Source organism: Furipterus horrens, unplaced genomic scaffold (genome assembly GCF_987537825.1).
Source record: "Furipterus horrens unplaced genomic scaffold, mFurHor1.1.pri manual_scaffold_4, whole genome shotgun sequence".
Classification (NCBI taxonomy): domain Eukaryota; kingdom Metazoa; phylum Chordata; class Mammalia; order Chiroptera; family Furipteridae; genus Furipterus; species Furipterus horrens.
In genome coordinates this window covers 89,202,781-89,220,261 of record NW_028327174.1, presented here as the reverse complement: position 1 = coordinate 89,220,261, position 17,481 = coordinate 89,202,781, and the positions used below count along the sequence as shown (strand labels likewise).

Sequence of the window (17,481 nt, the reverse complement as noted above, 5' to 3'; positions counted from 1 at the left end):
AAACATCCTGTTATTTCTTTCCCTCCAAAACAATGATTCTTGACTACAATCTCTTCCCCAACTACTACTCAATTTCTCTACTCCTCTTTTCAGCAGAACTCATTAAAAACTTGCACATATTCACTGTTTTCAATTCCTCTCTGCTATCCTCCACCATTCCACCCTCATCAAGGTTACCAATGAGCTCCATGTTGCTAAAATCCATTTCAATTCTCAATCCTACCTTAATAACCTAGACACAGAATTTGATAAAATTGCTTAGAATCTTTAAACCACAATGTCTTCTAAAAAAATAGGGATGATAATAATAGTACCTATTTTAGAGGATGGTTGTGACGATTAAGAAATAAACCATGTAAAGAGCTTATTAGCACAGTACCTGGTTCACAGTCAAAAACTCAGTAAATGTCAGTTATTGCGGTGGAACAGCACTGCTACCTACAGTCTACCCAAAGTCTAAAAATAAGAGTCCATCCCATTCTCCACAAACAGGATTTTGAAAAGAAATATGATTCCAGAATTTTAAGAAAATGAGTATGATTTCAACCTGTGAATCATATTAGGCAAACAACTTACTCCACCATATAAAGAATAACCTTGGATTTTCTTTCTTAAAATTCCTTGCTTACTGATGATTCCTAAATAACAACTGCTAATCTCAATCTCTCTTAAACTCTGGTTCTCATTTCCAATTCCTATTCAATAGCTTAGTCTAGAAATGTCATTATCTGTTCCAATTTTTCTCTTTCTCTATATCCCATTCATCACCAAATCCAGTCCATTCTACCTCAGTAATGGCTCACATACCCATTTTTCCTTTAAGATCGTAAGCTTAAGAGGACAGGGATGGTGTCTGTTTCCGAATCCCAGCACAGTACTTGGCATTAGTTATCATCCTTTCCCTAAAAATGATCGCCGACCTTATGAGACTTAGACATTTAAAAAGTCATATCCTTTCTGCCAGTTATTCAAATGTTCAGAAAATAGGATTTATGTAGATTGTTCAGGGGGAAAAAATAAATTTCCTTGAGGAATATTATGAATGAGGCCATCATTTTTTAATTGTTATTCACTTATTTATATGGAAAAAACATTTTGGTACTTTCTTTCAAAACTGACCATGCACTTTAATTACTTATTACTTGACAGTTACTGTCTTAGATATTAAATTCTCTTAATTAACTTCATGAGGTAGAGATCCCAGTTTTACAGATAGTGAAGTTAGTATTTTGAGATATTAAATAACCTGCTCAAGGTTATAAAGCAAGCTGGTGTCAGAAGTAGACTTTAAACTCAGATCTTACAGTCAGAATGGCTATCATTAATAAATCAACAAACAACAAGTGTTGGCGAGGATGTGGAGGAAAGAGAACCCACATGCACTGCTAGTGGGAATGCAGACTGGTGCAGCCACTGTGGAAAACAATATGGAGTTAACCTCAAAAAATTAAAAATGGAATTGCCTTATGACCTAGCAATTCCACTTCTGGAAATTTATCCGAAGAAACCCAAAACGCTAATTCGACAGAACATATGCACCCTTATGTTCATTGCAGCATTATTTACAATTGCCAAGATTTGGAAGCAGCACAAGTGTCCATCAGTAGATGAGTGAATAAAACATCTATGGTACATTTACACAATGGAATACAACTCACCCGTAAAAAAGAAAATTTTACCCTTTGCAACAGCATGGATGGACCTGGAGATTATTATGCTAAGTGAAATAAGCTAGAAGAAGAAAGTGCCATATGATTTCACTCATATGTGGAATCTAACTAACAAACTAAACTAGCAAACAAAATAGAGACAGACTCATAGTAGAGAGCAGTCTGACAACTCTGGCAGGGGATTGGGGAGGTGGCGGGATCAAACAAAAAAGAAAAAAACTCATGGACACGGACAACAGTGTGCTGATTGTGGAGGGGGAGGACGGTGGGTGGAGGTGAAAGAGAACATGGGAGGATTAATGGTAATGGAAAAATGCAATAAAAAATTAACTATTAAAAAGGAAACTAAAAAAGGAAATAAATAAAAGACCTCACTTAATAGATCAATTTTAGGACTAGTAGACTTCTATTATTATAAGTACAGTAATAAAACATTCTAAAAGCAAGTGATTGACTTCTATTCTTCATCAAATACAAACTCAGTAAACCTATAGGTGTGAAAACTATAGATATTATATTTACATGCCCTCCCCCCAAATATTTTAATCCTTTGTTCAAATTAGCTTCACTCTTTTCACTCTTAATACTAATTAGCTACAGAAGTACCTAAAAGGAACATGAAGTCCCATTTACCTGTGCTCTGCAGGTACAGGGGGCGGCCAAACAGCAGGATCTCTATATGGTTCATCTTGACAGGACACAGGAAAATCTGGGGGCTTGTCCATTTTAAAACTTTCCAAAGTGTTGACAATACTTTTAACTTGTTCATATTCTTCCAACAACTCCTGCCGAACCTTAAAAATATATACGTGGCCTTTATACAAAAAATTTTTATAGTTTATGTATTGCAAATAATAAATTACTATGGAATGCAAGTTTTCTTAATGTTTTTCAAAGTATGCAAAATGAGTCATTAAAACATATTCAAAAATGAGGAAGTATTTAAAGTGATATAGACAGGAAGACAGTACAGGAATTGATTTGAAAAAAGACATAATTAAATACCTTTTCATAAGGGAAGTAGTTATATGTCTTTCATAATGGAACTTTATCAAGAAATGTAATGACCATGAACACAATTTAAAACAAGCAATGAAGTCAGTAATAAGTTAGCCAACCCCAGAAATCTATAATGTTAATGCTAAACCCTTTTAACATACTTGGTAATGGCCTCCAAAAAAATTATCAGCCAAAATTTTGATCAGCATTTCCTGTCCCCAATATCACTAAATATAAAATGCCTGCCTGTCATGAATATCTGAAAGCCTGAGGTGGTAAAAAACTATGAATTACCCACTTCTAATTTTTATTTAAATTCCCCTTCACCTAAAATCTGAATTATTTTGGCCTTGTTATATTCTTTCAAGTCCTGGGTAAACTTTATTTTGAACTCAAAAACAAGATTATTCCTATACTTAAAAAACATCATTGAGCACCTACTATGTGGAAATTCTTGTGTTTTGAAACTCTAAGCCCAAACTAATTTTCAAAGGCAAATAGGTAATAGATTGAAAATTACATTTATAAATTCAGTTTAACAATTCTATTTTTTTAATCAGAAAGCACATTTAGCAGAGCATAAGAAATTTCCCCTTAACGTTATCTTGAATAATATATAGAAAGGAGAATATAAATGGAGATGAAGAACCAAAGAAAAACCTAGGCAAAATTCAACTGCTCACAGGTACAATTATATGATATACTTGGAGAAATGAAATTTTAGAAACTGATAGAAATATAGTAGAAATATCTGAATAGAAATGGCAACTATTTAACACAATTAAGAACATATCAAAAATATTTCCATGCTAGATTAGTAAACCACTCCTATCTGTGGCTAGTATGCAGGACAGAAGAAAACAACTAAAAATTTCAACTTGAGTAAGAGCAAGTATTTTGTTCTCACTCAACATAATGTGGTAACACCTAAGTTGAAAAATAAGCCAAATATACCTGAAAATTTAGTAAACATCAATTTCTGACTAGTGGAAAAATTAGAAAAAACACTTAAAGGGCATTAATTAGTACATAAAATGGAAACTTCAAAGAAATGCTTGACATTGTACTATTAACTTTAAAAGAATTTTAAGTTTTCAGATTAAGAAGGGAAATTATAATTCATGTTTTTATTAACTGTCCTATTATATAATCAAGTTGTGTAGTCAAGAGACAGCAAATATATTAGTGTTTTTTTATTAGATTACTGACTCCTCTGTATTTGTAAGAAGTCTTTCAAAAGAAGAGGAAACGTTTTTTGTCCTCACCCACAGATATGTTTTATTAATTTTAGAGAGAGGAAGGGCTGAGGTAGGGAGAGAGAGAAAGAAACATCAATGTGAAAGAAACATCAGTCAGTTGCCTCACATACCTGCCCCAAATGGGCATCGAACCCGTAACCTAGGTATATTCCTGACCAGGAATCAAACCTGCAACCTTTTGGTGTATGGGATGATATTCCAACCAACTGAGAGCCACCTGACCAGGGCAAAGAGGAAACTTCCTTAAAGGAAAGTTTCATGAAATGGATCAAAACTACACGTTAAATTGAAAGGAAAAAGGGCAAGTAATATCTTATTTCAAAAATTTGCACTCACAATTAGGCAACTGATCATGAAAATTTTTAAAAATTAAAGTAGATAAGTAGATTCAGTTAGAATTACATTGGGCTGGCCAAAAAAGTTCATTTGGTTTTCTTCTGTAAGATGGCTCTAGTAGTGCTCAGCTTTCTTTAACTTCATTCAAAACAATTTTGTTAGATTGTATTGTGACAGCTGTCATATTAGCATGCATTAAAAAAAAAACTTATCAAAATTGGTGAATTTTTGTGCAGCCATTTTAATACTGAAGATATAAGAAAACAACACTTTTAGTATATCATGCTTTATTATTTCAAGTAAAGTAAAAATGCAAATGAAATACAAAAAAAGATTTGTGCAGTGTATGGAGAAGGTGCTGTGACTGATTGAATGTGTCAAAAGTGGTTTTGGGAAGTTTCATGCTGGAGATTTCTCATTGGATGATGTTCCATGGTCGGGTAGACCAGCTGAATTTGAAAGTGATATAATCAAGACATTAATTGAGAACAATCAATGTTATACCATGCAGTAGTCAACATACTCAAAATAATCCAAATTAATAAAGTTACTGGTGAAAATAAAAAAATGTCTTTTATTTTACATAATAAACTAAACAGACTTTTTGGCCAACTCAGTATCTTTGAAGTTATGTCTCATGAAATTATCAAAAATACATAAAATATTAAGTGGGCAAGACAAAAAAATTATTCAGAGTATATTTTAAATTTATCTCGGTATTCAGACATATAAGAACTATTTACAACATCTCAAGCTCTAATCTTTCAAATACAACACACTACTGCCCTGACTCACTGAATAATGTGACCTTACCTGTTGCCATTTGCCTTTGATAGCCGGGTCTCTGACTGACTGGCAATGTCTGTGTATCTGCTGGATCACCCCTTGGTAATATACCATTGATGAGTCATAATTTCCAAGAAGTGCATATTCTCTTCCTTTCTTTGCATTGTCACAAATCTCAGCCAAGTTCATCTTCTTTCAGAGACCTAAACATTAAATATAATGACTTTTTATTAGGTTTTCAGCACCAACTTTAAAATGTTTTATTATTCTTTAAAATATCAGCTTAAAACTACTTGGAAAGTCAAGATGGTTCTCTTCTTCAGATTATCTGAATGCATCTTACAATATTGAACAAAATTTCTAATTCTGGCAGCACAAAGGAAATCACAAAAGAACACCCAAGGAGATAATGAGAAATTACACAGATCTGAGCTACTGATTCATGTTACAGGTATTGGTTTTCTTGCTCATTTATAATGACTACAAGCTGCAATAACATGAAGATGATCTGGCTTTATTTCTTTCAATTTACCCTTGACAATGTAGAAATATATGAATATCACATATTTTCCATGGACGTCAATTAAAACCGCAGAAATCAATTCTCACTAAAACTATATGGCCCAAGAACAAAAAGTCATACTGAAGAAAGACATTTTAAAGGAGCAGCTCTATAGTTGTCCATGCATAATTTATATGCATTTAATGTGTCATAAAAGATATCTAAGTAAAATTCTGTGAATTAAACTACCTCAGCCCTTTCTGTTCCTCAACTGTAATCACTCATGATCCTGTCATTCTCTACAGCTTTTTGTCTGTACAAACAACTACCACTAATCTTTTCCATACTACAAGATGCTAGAAGACCATCATCTGAACCTCTGGTTTGTACCACAGCCCACCAGCCCATCATTCTGGCTTTTCAAACATTTCCCAGAATCATCCCAGACTTTTCACCCAAGACTACAAAGAGTACAAAGTCGAGAGATACAGAAGAATGACACCCTAGGAAGAAGTCCAAATTGCCTTATTCTTTTTTTATATATATTATTTTATTGTTGTTCAATTACATTTGTCCCAGTTCCCCCCCACCCACCCCGTTGCTCTTCCCTACCGCCAACCTTGCTCCCAGTCAATCCCCACCCTGTTGTCCATGTCCATGGAACCTTTATACTTGTTCCTTGACTAGACCCTTCCCCTTCTTTCCCCTGTTATCACTCTCCTCCCTCCCCTCTGGTCACTGTCAGTTTGTTCCTTATTTCCATGTCTCTGGTTCTATTTTGCTCACTTGTTCATTTTGTTCATTAGGTTCCACTTACAGGTGGCTTATTTCATTTAGCATACTGCTCTCCATTTCTGTGCATGCTGTTGCAAAGGGTAGGAGTTCCTTCTTTCTTCCTGCTGCATAGTATTCCATTATGTAAATGTACCACAGTTTTTTCATCCATTCATTTACTGATGCCCTGTTCTCATTTCCTGGAACAGTAAACCAAAGAGTATTTTTCTATACCTTCTCAAGGGAATCAGTTTGGTGTGGATAGCTTGGCTCTTCTCTGTCTCTTATCTATTCTTCATAGGCTCTAAACTTTTCCTCAAAGTTAACCACATCCAGTTCTAGGCATTTTAAGTGACTCCAGAACATTCTTAGAAATAAAGCTGTTTCCTTTATGTGTTTTGGCATGTTATATTTGCCCCTTCTCCCAGCATAGGTTCATTGAAGCAGCATCTATACTACTTGAGAATAGCACTGCAGCAAATTGTACACTATTTTTAGACAGTAAGAAATCCCAACACTCCATAGATCTATCACAGAATATAGAACAATCATGGAAAACCTCTTCCTCAAATTAGAATATTAACACAAAGCAATAAGGTCTTTCTACAGTGAGTAATCTGCAATTAATAAATCCAGTAGAAACATAGCTGTTCCATATATTATTTTCTTTTGAAGGTACTGTGAGACTAAACATTAATTCTGCTAATATGCGCAAGTACACAGCTGTACAAAATAAAAATACTTTGATGTTAGGCAGGAGTCAGCAAACTTTTTCTGTAAAGGACCAGACCAAATATTTTAGGTTTTGAGGATGGGAGGGCAATATTGAGGATACTAATTAATTAGTTACATAATGATACAAAATTTTCCACAATTTTTATTGAAATTCAAAATGTTATAGTGATAATGATGGGGGACTAAAGTGTTGAAAAATTTTAGTTTCAGGTAGCAGCTAATAAGCTTAGTAATCAATGAACTTGAAAAGCTATTGTTTCAGGAACTGGAGGTATGACCCACCTTGACTCAGGTAACCATAAGCTGTTCCACCTGTGTGCCTCAGGAGGACTGCAAGCAACCAAGGTGGTATCTGAGCCATTGTGCTCCAGGGTGAGACAACCCACTGCCCAGGACATAAAGACCACACCCCAGGGCACAAGGACCACCACCCAGGATATAGATGAAAGAATGATGCAGCTTTTATCTGATTAACTTTTCCCCTCAATTCCAAACCCCTTACCTACATTTTTCTTCTCCTTATAAAAAGGGTCCCTTTATAATGAAATTTAAGACAGTCTGTTAGGGTACAAACCTGCTATCTTCTCAGATTGTCAACCATCTGAATAAAGCGCCCACAAAGATTCAACCCCTGTCTCTGCATATTGGGTCTGGTAGATAATAGACAGCACAAACACTGGCTTTTCCGGTTTCAATAATAGTTGAGCAAAACTTTTTGTAAAACAGGTCTCCTAATAAAAATTAAAACTTTTGTGGGGAGGATAAATATTTCACATAGCGATGGGATTCAAAGTTACTGTTCCCTACCATCAAAATCAAATGTAAATATTCACACCTTAATGCTGACTTTTAATAAGGTTTTATGTATTTCATATTTGAAAATGTCTTTTTATCCAGATAGGTACCATCACATATGGATATCAAATCACGAGCATACAATTTCATTTAGCATAGTCATTGAATGGAAGGCATTTAAAGAATTTACTCTTCTCTTGATATCGTCTTTTGCATGGCATTACATTGCAGAGTAATCTCTTTTAACTGAAGGTGAGGAGGAAGTGCCACATCTGCACTGTTAAACAGATTTTTTAATATGAAAATATCCTTTGTTTGCACTTGTATCAAAGTCTGAAAAAATGCTGCTAAAACTGTAGTTTGAGCTCAGGAAATACATGTACTACCTATCTAGTCAGAGCAGGGAGGGGGAATGAAGATCTCACTTCTTTGCTTTAACTTTTGACTGCATAGAAACCTACCTACATAAAACAGCTTGGATGTCTATTTCCTCTATTATTTTTTCAAATAGGTTTTCAATTTCTCGCTCTTCTTCTTTTCCTTCTGGCATCCCTGGATGTTGGCACTTTTGAAGATGTCCCAGAGTCTTCTTAAACTCATTTTTTTTTTTGAATTGTTTCTTCATTTTGTCTGGTTGAATGCTTATTTTTTCCTTATGTTCCAAATAGTTGATTTGAATCCCAGCTTCCTTCCCATCACTGTAGGTTCATTATATATTTTTCTTTCACTTTGTATAACCTTCATTTCTTCCTTTATTTTGTGGCCATACTCAATCATTTCTGAGCATCCTTATCACCAGTATTTTGAACTCTGCATCTGATAGGTTGGCTATCACCTTTTTGCTTAGTCCTCTTTCTGGAGTGCTGATTTTTTCTTTCATTTGGGCCATACTTCTTTGTCTCCGCAATTTGACAGGCTCCCTGTGTTTCCTTCTGTGGTTTGGCTCAGTGGATTGAGCGTCGGCCTGCGAGCTAAGTGTCGCTGGTTCGATCTTCCAGTCAGGGCACATCAGAGAAGGAAAACTCTGATTCCAAAAAACCTCCGCTGCCTTGCGGCATACCTCTTCAGGGGAAAGGCTAAGGGAGTAAACCCCGACAGAAAATCCGGAGCCGGAGTCCCTAAGGCGGTTTGACGTTGTAGTCAACACCGGCAACTCCTGCGGCGCACCTGAAGCCAAGCTGTATTGACTCCGTCTTTCCCTTGGATCCTTCAGCTGCGAAGAGAGGGGGGGGTCTGCTGCATGGGCAACAGCATACCCTCCATATCACCCTGTCCAGGCTCTGTAGCTTCAGCTTCACTGGAGAGGACACTCCAGCGTCATCGCAAGATGTCGATTCAACACGGGAGGAGACAGATACCGTGTCACTCCCGAGTCGGACTGCACAGCCATTCTCGGCGGTGCAGATAGACTCTTAAGAAGCTACACTATCGTCTCTCGAGACGGACGGCTGCCGACGACGACGATTAGGTAGAGCTGTTGTACCTGTTATATTGTAAGGGGCGGAGCCTTAGGTATTTGTCAGTGCAGGGAGACCCATTTCACCGCTTTGAGGTGCTGTATGTAGGGGAGAGGTCAGAGAGGGAACAATGCCACTTGCTCGGCACTCACACCTTTTCTAGTCACTTCACCCACTTCCTGTAGGCAACTGGTGCCCCTCTAGCTATTACCCTGGCGATGGTTCCCATAGTGGGTGGTCTTCTGTACAATCTAGAACCATAGGGACCCTCTCGACTCTTCTGAGAGAGGGGCAGTTTCTTCCACTTCCCCAAACCCCACTGGTTTTCACAACCAGAAGCTATGGCACTGGAACCATGAGCTGTGTGCAGTCTAGCCTGGGGCTGAGTTCGCTCCCCTTCTAGTGTCCCTTCTGACTTTTATCCAACACACATGAATTCAGGACCACTAGTTCCGTGGACCATAGCCACTGCCTTGCCACTGCCTCATGTCTGCCACACCCTGTCCTCTCCACCCAGCTCCCTGGGTCCACCCATCCTACCCAAAAAGTAAGTGTTTCTTCTTTAAATCTTTGATTGCCAGGCTTCTATACAGTTCAATTTTCTGGCAGTTCTAGTTGTTTTTTGTTTTGAGGTAGTTGTTATTCTTATGCTTATGTGAGGAGGCAATGTGTGTCTATCTACACCTCCATCTCAGCTGGACAACCTAATAGAAATTGAAAACTTATTTGAAAAAATAATGAAGAAAAAGAAAAACTTCCCTAATTTGGGGAAGGAAATAGACATACAACTCCAGGAAGCACAGAGAGTCCAAAACAAGTTGGACCCAAAAAGGACCACACCAAAACACATCATAATTAAAATGTCAAAGGTTAAAGATAAAGAGAGAATCTTAGAAGCAGCAAGAGAAAAGAAGAGAGTTACCCATAAAGGAGTTCCCATAAGACTATCAGCTGATTTCTCAAAAGAAACTTTGCAGGCAAGAAGGATTCAAATTAGTGAAAAGCAATGACCTACAACCAAGATTACTCTATCTAGCAAAGCCATCATTCAGAATGGGAGGGCAGATAAAGTGCTTCCCAGACAAGGCAAAGCTGAAGAAATTCATCATCACCAAGGCATTATTTCATGAAATGTTAAAGGGACTTACTTAAGAAAAAGAAGATCAAAAATTATGAACAGTAAAATGACAACAAACAACTATCAACAACTGCATCTAAAAAACAAAAATAGAAACAAACTAAGCAAACAATTAGAACAGGAACAGAATTATAGATATGGAGGTCATATGGAGGGTTATCAGTGGGGAGAGGGAAGGGGAAGAATGGGAGAAAAGATACAGGGATTAAGAAGCATGATTGGTAGGTACAAAATAGACAGGGGGATATTAAGAATAGTAAAGAAAATGGAGAAGCCAAAGAACTTAAATGCACAACCCAAGGATAGGAACTAAGGAGTGGGGAGATTGCTGGAGGGAAGGTGATACCAGGCAGAGGGGTCAAAGGGGGAAAAAATTTTGGGACAACCATAATAGCATAATCAATAAAATACACTTTAAAAAAAAGAGAATATATGCATCTCTGTGTTCATTGCAGCATTATTTACAATAGCCAAGATCTTGCAACAGCCCAAGCGCCCATAAGTAGATGAGTGGATAAAAAAAAAGCTATGGTACATTTACACAATGGAATACTATTGGACCATAAAAAAGGGAGGAAATCTTACCTTTTGCGACAACATAAATGGACCTGGAGATTGTTATGCTAAGTGAAATAAGCCAGTAAGAGAAAGACAAATACTGTATGATTCCATTTATATGTGGAATCTAATGAACAAAATTAACTAACAAAATAGAAACAGAGGCATGGACACATGGATCAGACTGACAGCTGTCAAAGGAGAATAGATTGGAGAACTGGATGAAAGAAGGTGAAAGGATTAACAAAAAAACATATGTATTAACACATAGACACAGACAACAGTGTGGTGATAGCCAGTGGGAAAGAGGGGTGGGGGTGAGGGGAAATAGAGAGGTAGAGACTTTGCTTGGGGTGATGGGTGTATAATGTAGTGTGCAGATGATGTGTTGCTTTTTCTTAAATCCTTACCAGAGGATATATTTACTGATTTTAGAGAGAGAAGGGCGAGAGACAGAAGCATTGTTTTGAGAGAGAAACCTTGATTAGTTGCCTCCACTACACAGTACACTTAGGTACACGCCGTGACCAGGAATTAAACCTACAACATTTTGGTGCACGGAATGAATGACATTCCAACCAACTCAGCCACCCAGCCAGGACCAGATGATGTTTTATTGAGTTGTGTACCCTTGAAACAAGTATGGTTTTGCAAACCAATGAAACCCAATAAATTCAATTAAAAAGTACATATCCCCCAAAATTGGTGAAGATGTGCTTTGAAAAGGGTCTGTTGAAACTCTTTCAATCTAGGAATTAATGTCTTTCAGTTTTAGGAAAATTTCTGAATTATTTAATTGGTGATTTCCTTCCATTTTTTCTGTTTTCTCTTTCTGGAACATTTTATATTCAGACATTGGACTACCTCGCTTGGCCCTCTAATTTCCTTATCTTTTCTCTCCTGTTTTCCATCTCTTTATCCTTTTGCTCTACTTTCTTCAAGACTTTATCAACCTTACATTCTAAACTTCTACAGAATACTTTCCTTTTGTATTTTATTATTGTGGTATATAATACATAGAATGCACGAGCCTTAGGTGTACTATGAATTTTAACTTTGGATACACCCAGGTTACATCCACATCAAGACAGAACACTTCCATACCCTAAAAGGAGCCTTTATGTTCCCTTACAGTTAGCACATCTCCTGTAGGGCAAATTATTATTCTGACTTCTGTTATCATGGATAAGTTTTGCTTGTTTTAATCACCTTTACTGAGGTATAATTTTAAGTGTACAATTTGATTGCTTTTGAAAGTGTATATAATTGTATACCTACCACCAAAGTTAACATATAGAACATTTCCATCACCCAGGAATTCCCTCTAATCTTTGCAATCAGTCACCACTCCTTTCATGCATTCTTCTATTGGCTTATCGCTATAGTTTTGTCTTTTATATAATGTTACATAAACAGAATCATACTGTATGTATTGTTATTTGACTTCTTTCATTTGGAATAATACTTTTGAGATTCAACCATGTTGGTGCATGTATCAATAACTCAGTGTTTTTTATTGCTAAGTAGGATCTCATTATATGGATATTCTAAAACTTGTTTTTCATTTACCTGCTCTCCAAAAGGCACTTGGCAGAAACAAACAAAAAAGTACAGTATCTCCTTGACCCAGGCCTCACAGTATTTCTACTGAGATTACATCCAAAATTTCAGGATACGAAAAATATAATCTACTATGAGGCAGAAGCAAATGATACAACATAAAAGCAAAATTAATGCTGTTATCTAAAACAGGGTCCCCAACCTCAAGGTCATGGACAGGAACCAGTCAGGGCCTGTTATTAACTGGGCCCCACAGCAGGAGGTGAGCTTGAATGTAATTTGCTTAACTCATCCCAAAACCATCCCCCCAGCCCCAGTCCATGGAAAAACTGTCTTCCACGAAACTGGTCCCTGGTCCCAAATGGTTGGGGACTGCTAATCTAAAGCTCTTGATAATCTATTATTTACTATAAATTAGCTATACTTATAAACATAAGGATGGGGTGCCTTAAAATGAACAGATATAAAAAAGGAATCAAAAAATTCTAGCATTAAAAAATATAGTCACTTAAACTAAAAACTCAATGAACATCAATGCACCCCTGTGTCCATGGACAGACGCAGTGGTGGCCAAGCTCCAACCTAAGACACCAGGGTACCAGGAGGGCAAAGATGGTGGCTTCATTTGTCCAGGCCACTGTCTGGGATGTGAGCAAGAGGAAGCTGCAGCCCATCAGGCCATCCTCACACTCAAACCTTGAGCAATAAACAGGATAAAATAATTCTTAAAAGATAAGCCTGAACACAAAGGTATGAAAGTTGGTTCCAAACCAGGGGTTGTAATAGCCTTTCTTACACTCTAGAACATATGAAGACAAAAGATTGAGATGAAGTTGTTCAAGATGGAGTCAAAGTTTTCATTAAAAAGAAAGCACAGCTAACACTTTTAGGTACAGAAATGGGCTATGTTGATGACAAGTTATCTAGTGAGTTTGTGTTAAATAACCCAGACATCAAAGGAACATGTAGCTGTAAGAAAGCTTTGATAATTGACTCCTCAGGACTACTCTGACTTCAGGAAAGCCTGTAAAAAACCTGAGCTTACTGAAGAAATCATGTAACTGTCAGGTGCTTCTGGTTTATAGTTTCTGCCTAAAAGCATTTCAGGAAACACATTCTTAATAAGTGTGCACTTTACAAAAAGGGACCCAAAATAAAACAGAATTACCTTCTGGAGTGTCGGTCCCTTGTAGCACAGGCTTTCCCCCTCTAGGTGAGTGTTCTAGAAACACATCTGTATCAGTGTACCAGCTGGCATTGTTGTGAGAGGCTGCGTTTGGCTTCAGCAAATTTTTTTTAAGACTCAACATGTTTGCCCATTTCATGATGAGTGATTTAACATGAGCACACCTGTCCACACTGCAATGAGTGTTCAGTAGTTTTTGACCAAAAACGGCATGACCCCCATGCTCCACCCTTCACCTGATCTTGCCCCAAATGACTTGTTCGTTTTCTTGGATGAAAAAAGTCCTCAAAAGGAAACATTTTGCCATGTGGAAGAGGTAAAACAAAAAATGGCAGAAGCACTAAAAAGCATCAAAGTTGATGAGTTCAAAAACTGTTTTGAGCAGTGGGAAAAAAAGTCTCAATAGGTGTATTGCATCAAATGGACAGTACTTTGAAGGTGACTGAAGTTTAAATATGTAAGAATAAATACACAAATTTTTATAAATAAATTCCAGGTTTTGGGGGAGTCCCTCCTCATCCTGAGCTCTGTAGAGTGGCTTGAACGTGCATCTCTCCAGGTCAGATTGATGGCTCTTAAAATCAGAGGTAAAAGTCCTAACTGCTGGGTTGACATGGTGGTGCACTGTTTTTCCACCCAAACTTGGCATGGCCTTTCTACCTTTTTATCCAAAATTTCATTGTCAGATGCCTCATTTGCTCACCCTTCAGTAGTATCAGTCATTAGATGAAAGTATCAAAGATTTCCTTGAACTGCAATGCAGAATTTTTTTTTTCCATCCTCATCCAAGGATGTGTTTATTGATTTTAGAAAGAAAGAGATGAAGGGAGGGTGTGAGAGACAGAGAGAAACATCAATCAGTTGCCTCCGTACACACGCCAACCAGGGATCAAACCCACAACCTAGATATATGCCCTGACTGGATAGCGAACCTGCAACCTTTTAGTGCATGGAATGATGCTCCAACCAACTGAGCCCCCTGGCCAGGGCCTGAATAGTTTTGAGTGATGGCCTCAAAAGGTGAGAAGTACTTTGCCCAACATTTTTCATCCATTTCTTCTGTCACTCTAAATATCTCCTCAAGGTGGGATCTCAAGCTTACTTAGATCCTTTTATCTGAAAATCTCTTACAAGCCATCTAGCCCACCACCTCAATTCTACCCGAGGAAGCAAAGCCCAAGGAAAGGATAAGGGCTTGTGTCCACCCACACATTGATCTCCCCTTCCATGGAGGTGACACACCACACCAGGTAGTGAAGATAAATGGGGAGTCTGGTTTCTCTATCTGATTGACATTTTGATAACATTTCTGTGTAATTTGATGGAGAGCATATTTTTATTTTATTTTGAATGAGAAAAATCTTATTTTAAAACCTCTTTATGTGAATTACCACGTTGTTTTTTTTTTTGAAGTATGAAGCAGTGATTTATAAAAGCAGGTAAGACTTTGTAGCAACCCAGAAAGACCCTTTTGGAATGTAGTAGTATATAGCAGTAAAGCAGAAAATAGGGGTATTTCCAATATGCATACACTTTCTGGATCCTAAGTCCAACTGCTAAAACTTTTAAATCTAATATTTTTATCAACAATTTTTCTTTTTAACAGTCTTCCTTTTGTAATTTAATTATTTCATTTCCTGGGTTTGACATATTATTTTATGAGATGACATGCTTACATTTATTTTCATTTTTATTTACTAATTTTAGGGAGAGAGGAAAGAGAGATATACATAAATCTGTAGTTCCATTATTTATGCATTCATTGTTTGCCTCTTATAATGTGCCCTGGCTGGAGATCGAATCCACAACTTTGGCATATCAGGCCAATGCTCTAATCAACCCAGCTAACTGACCAGGCTGTGACATGGCTTTTTTTTGAAAGTCAAGTCTCATGAATTGAAGTTGCTGAGTTCCTTGATGTTTGTCATATTTACTAAAGTTCCTGTCACAAAATGCACCAAAATTTAAGAGCAGTAGCTTTATGCTCATTAGTTTGTAATAATATAATTGTCAACCCACTTATAATTGCAATACTGAATGTATGTAGTGACTGAGTTGTCAATTAAAAAATGTGGCTTCTTGGGGGGATTCAAGATGGCAGAGGAGTAAGTGGAAGCTACACTAACCTCCTTCCAGGACCAATCTGGAATTACGACTTAATTGTGAAGGAATCATCTGGAATAACCAACTGAACACTAGCTGGACAGAAGTCTTATAACCACAGAGAGACAGAAAAGGTCACTTCATCACAATGTGACTGGTAGGAAGCGCAGAGACACGAAAGAGCTGGCTGGGATCTCATGGGTGGCAGCTGAAGGGACTGACAAAAACAGCTGAACTGCTGGAGGTTCCCCCTGAGAAGGGTGGGGTCTAAACCCCCAGCTGGGCTTCCCAGTGTACAGCAATAGAACAGAAAGTAAAATAGCATCCAGCCGTGAAAAGCAAAAAGCCACAGGGTTTTTTGCTGCCCTGAGAGAAGCAGCTGGAGACAAAGAGCTCTTAAGCGGATCACGTACGAAAATATTTTGGCACCCACTTAATCTGGGTTCAAGCAGAGGGAGGGCAGAGAGGACTAGAGACACTTGGGGAGAATATGGGGCAGTGGATTTGAGGGGAGAACTGAGGGAGCAGTCGACCGGGTCCCAGTGCTGACTCATCCCCACACTGCAGGCAGACCATTCCCCTCCAAGTGGCGTCAGCCTGAGGGGAAGCAAAAGCACCGTCTACAGGAATTAAGCTGCCCCACACTCCGTGCTTAAGCCTGATGGCTGATCATAAATTGATTAGATTAAAAACTAAAGGCACCCTGGCTGCTGTGGCTCATGGATTGAGCATCGGCCTGTGAGCCAAGTGTCGCTGGTTCGATTCCCAGCCAGGGCACATGACTAGGTTGCACGTCAGGTCCCCAGTTGGGGACGTGAGTGAGAGATAACCACACAGTGATGTTTCTCTCCCTCTCTTTCTCCATTTCCCTCTCTTGAAAAATAAACAAATAAATAAATAAATAATTTTTTAAAAAACTAAAGGCAACAGACAAATGTTGTAGATCTCTGGTAGTCTCCAACAAGCTGACTGATACATGACAGAGTGATAAATGATCTGACGCCACCAAGGGCAGATCCAGGAAGTGCAGAATAATCTAAAAAGCAGTAACAAACAAGAAGAGTCACAAAAATGGGGAGACAGAGACACAAACACCCCCCCCCAATCGAAAGGAAAGGAAGAATCCCCAGAAAAAGTACTAAATGAAATAGAGGAAAGCAAACTGTCAGACATGGAATTCAAAACATGGATTATAGGGAACCTCAATGAGCTCAGCGAGTTCAAAGAAAACTACAAAGAATTCCAGAGAAACTACAAGGAACTTACTGAGAAATACACCAGTACGAAAAAGGTCAAAGAAGCTATCAATAAGAGCCAGGAGGAAATGGAGAATACAATTTCTGAATTGAAGAACACAATAGAAGGAGTTAAGAGCAGACTAGAGGAAGCAGAAAATCAGATCAGCGAGCTGGAGGATAACAGAGAAAAAAATTCCCAGACGGTGCAACAAAACAAAAAAGGACTGAAGAAGAATGAAGAGGTTTTAAGAGAGCTGCAGGACAACATGAAACATAGTAACATCCATATCATAGATACACCAGAAGGAAAAGAACAGGAGCAAGGGTTAGAAAACCTGATTGAAAAAGTAATGACAGGAAATTTTCCTAACTTGATGAGAGAAAA

At 37.8% G+C, this 17,481-nt stretch overlaps 1 protein-coding gene and 1 pseudogene across 4 annotated transcripts in view; one reads left to right on the top strand and one right to left on the bottom strand.

Annotated features, from left to right (window-relative positions):
* The window catches only part of KATNAL1 (katanin catalytic subunit A1 like 1), a 120,133-nt gene that overhangs the window by 83,007 nt on the left and 19,645 nt on the right, over positions 1–17,481 (bottom strand). For all 4 annotated transcript variants that reach the window (XM_090273741.1, XM_090273742.1, XM_090273740.1 and 1 more), the window contains 2 exons: positions 5,078–5,253; positions 2,304–2,464 (listed from right to left, as the gene is read on the bottom strand). In XM_090273741.1, the coding sequence (XP_090129867.1) occupies positions 2,304–2,464; positions 5,078–5,239 (323 nt within the window). In that variant the 5' untranslated portion in view covers positions 5,240–5,253. The remainder of the gene's footprint in view (positions 1–2,303; positions 2,465–5,077; positions 5,254–17,481) is intronic.
* On the top strand, positions 13,182–13,581 carry LOC150012393 (iron-sulfur cluster assembly 1 homolog, mitochondrial pseudogene; annotated as a pseudogene).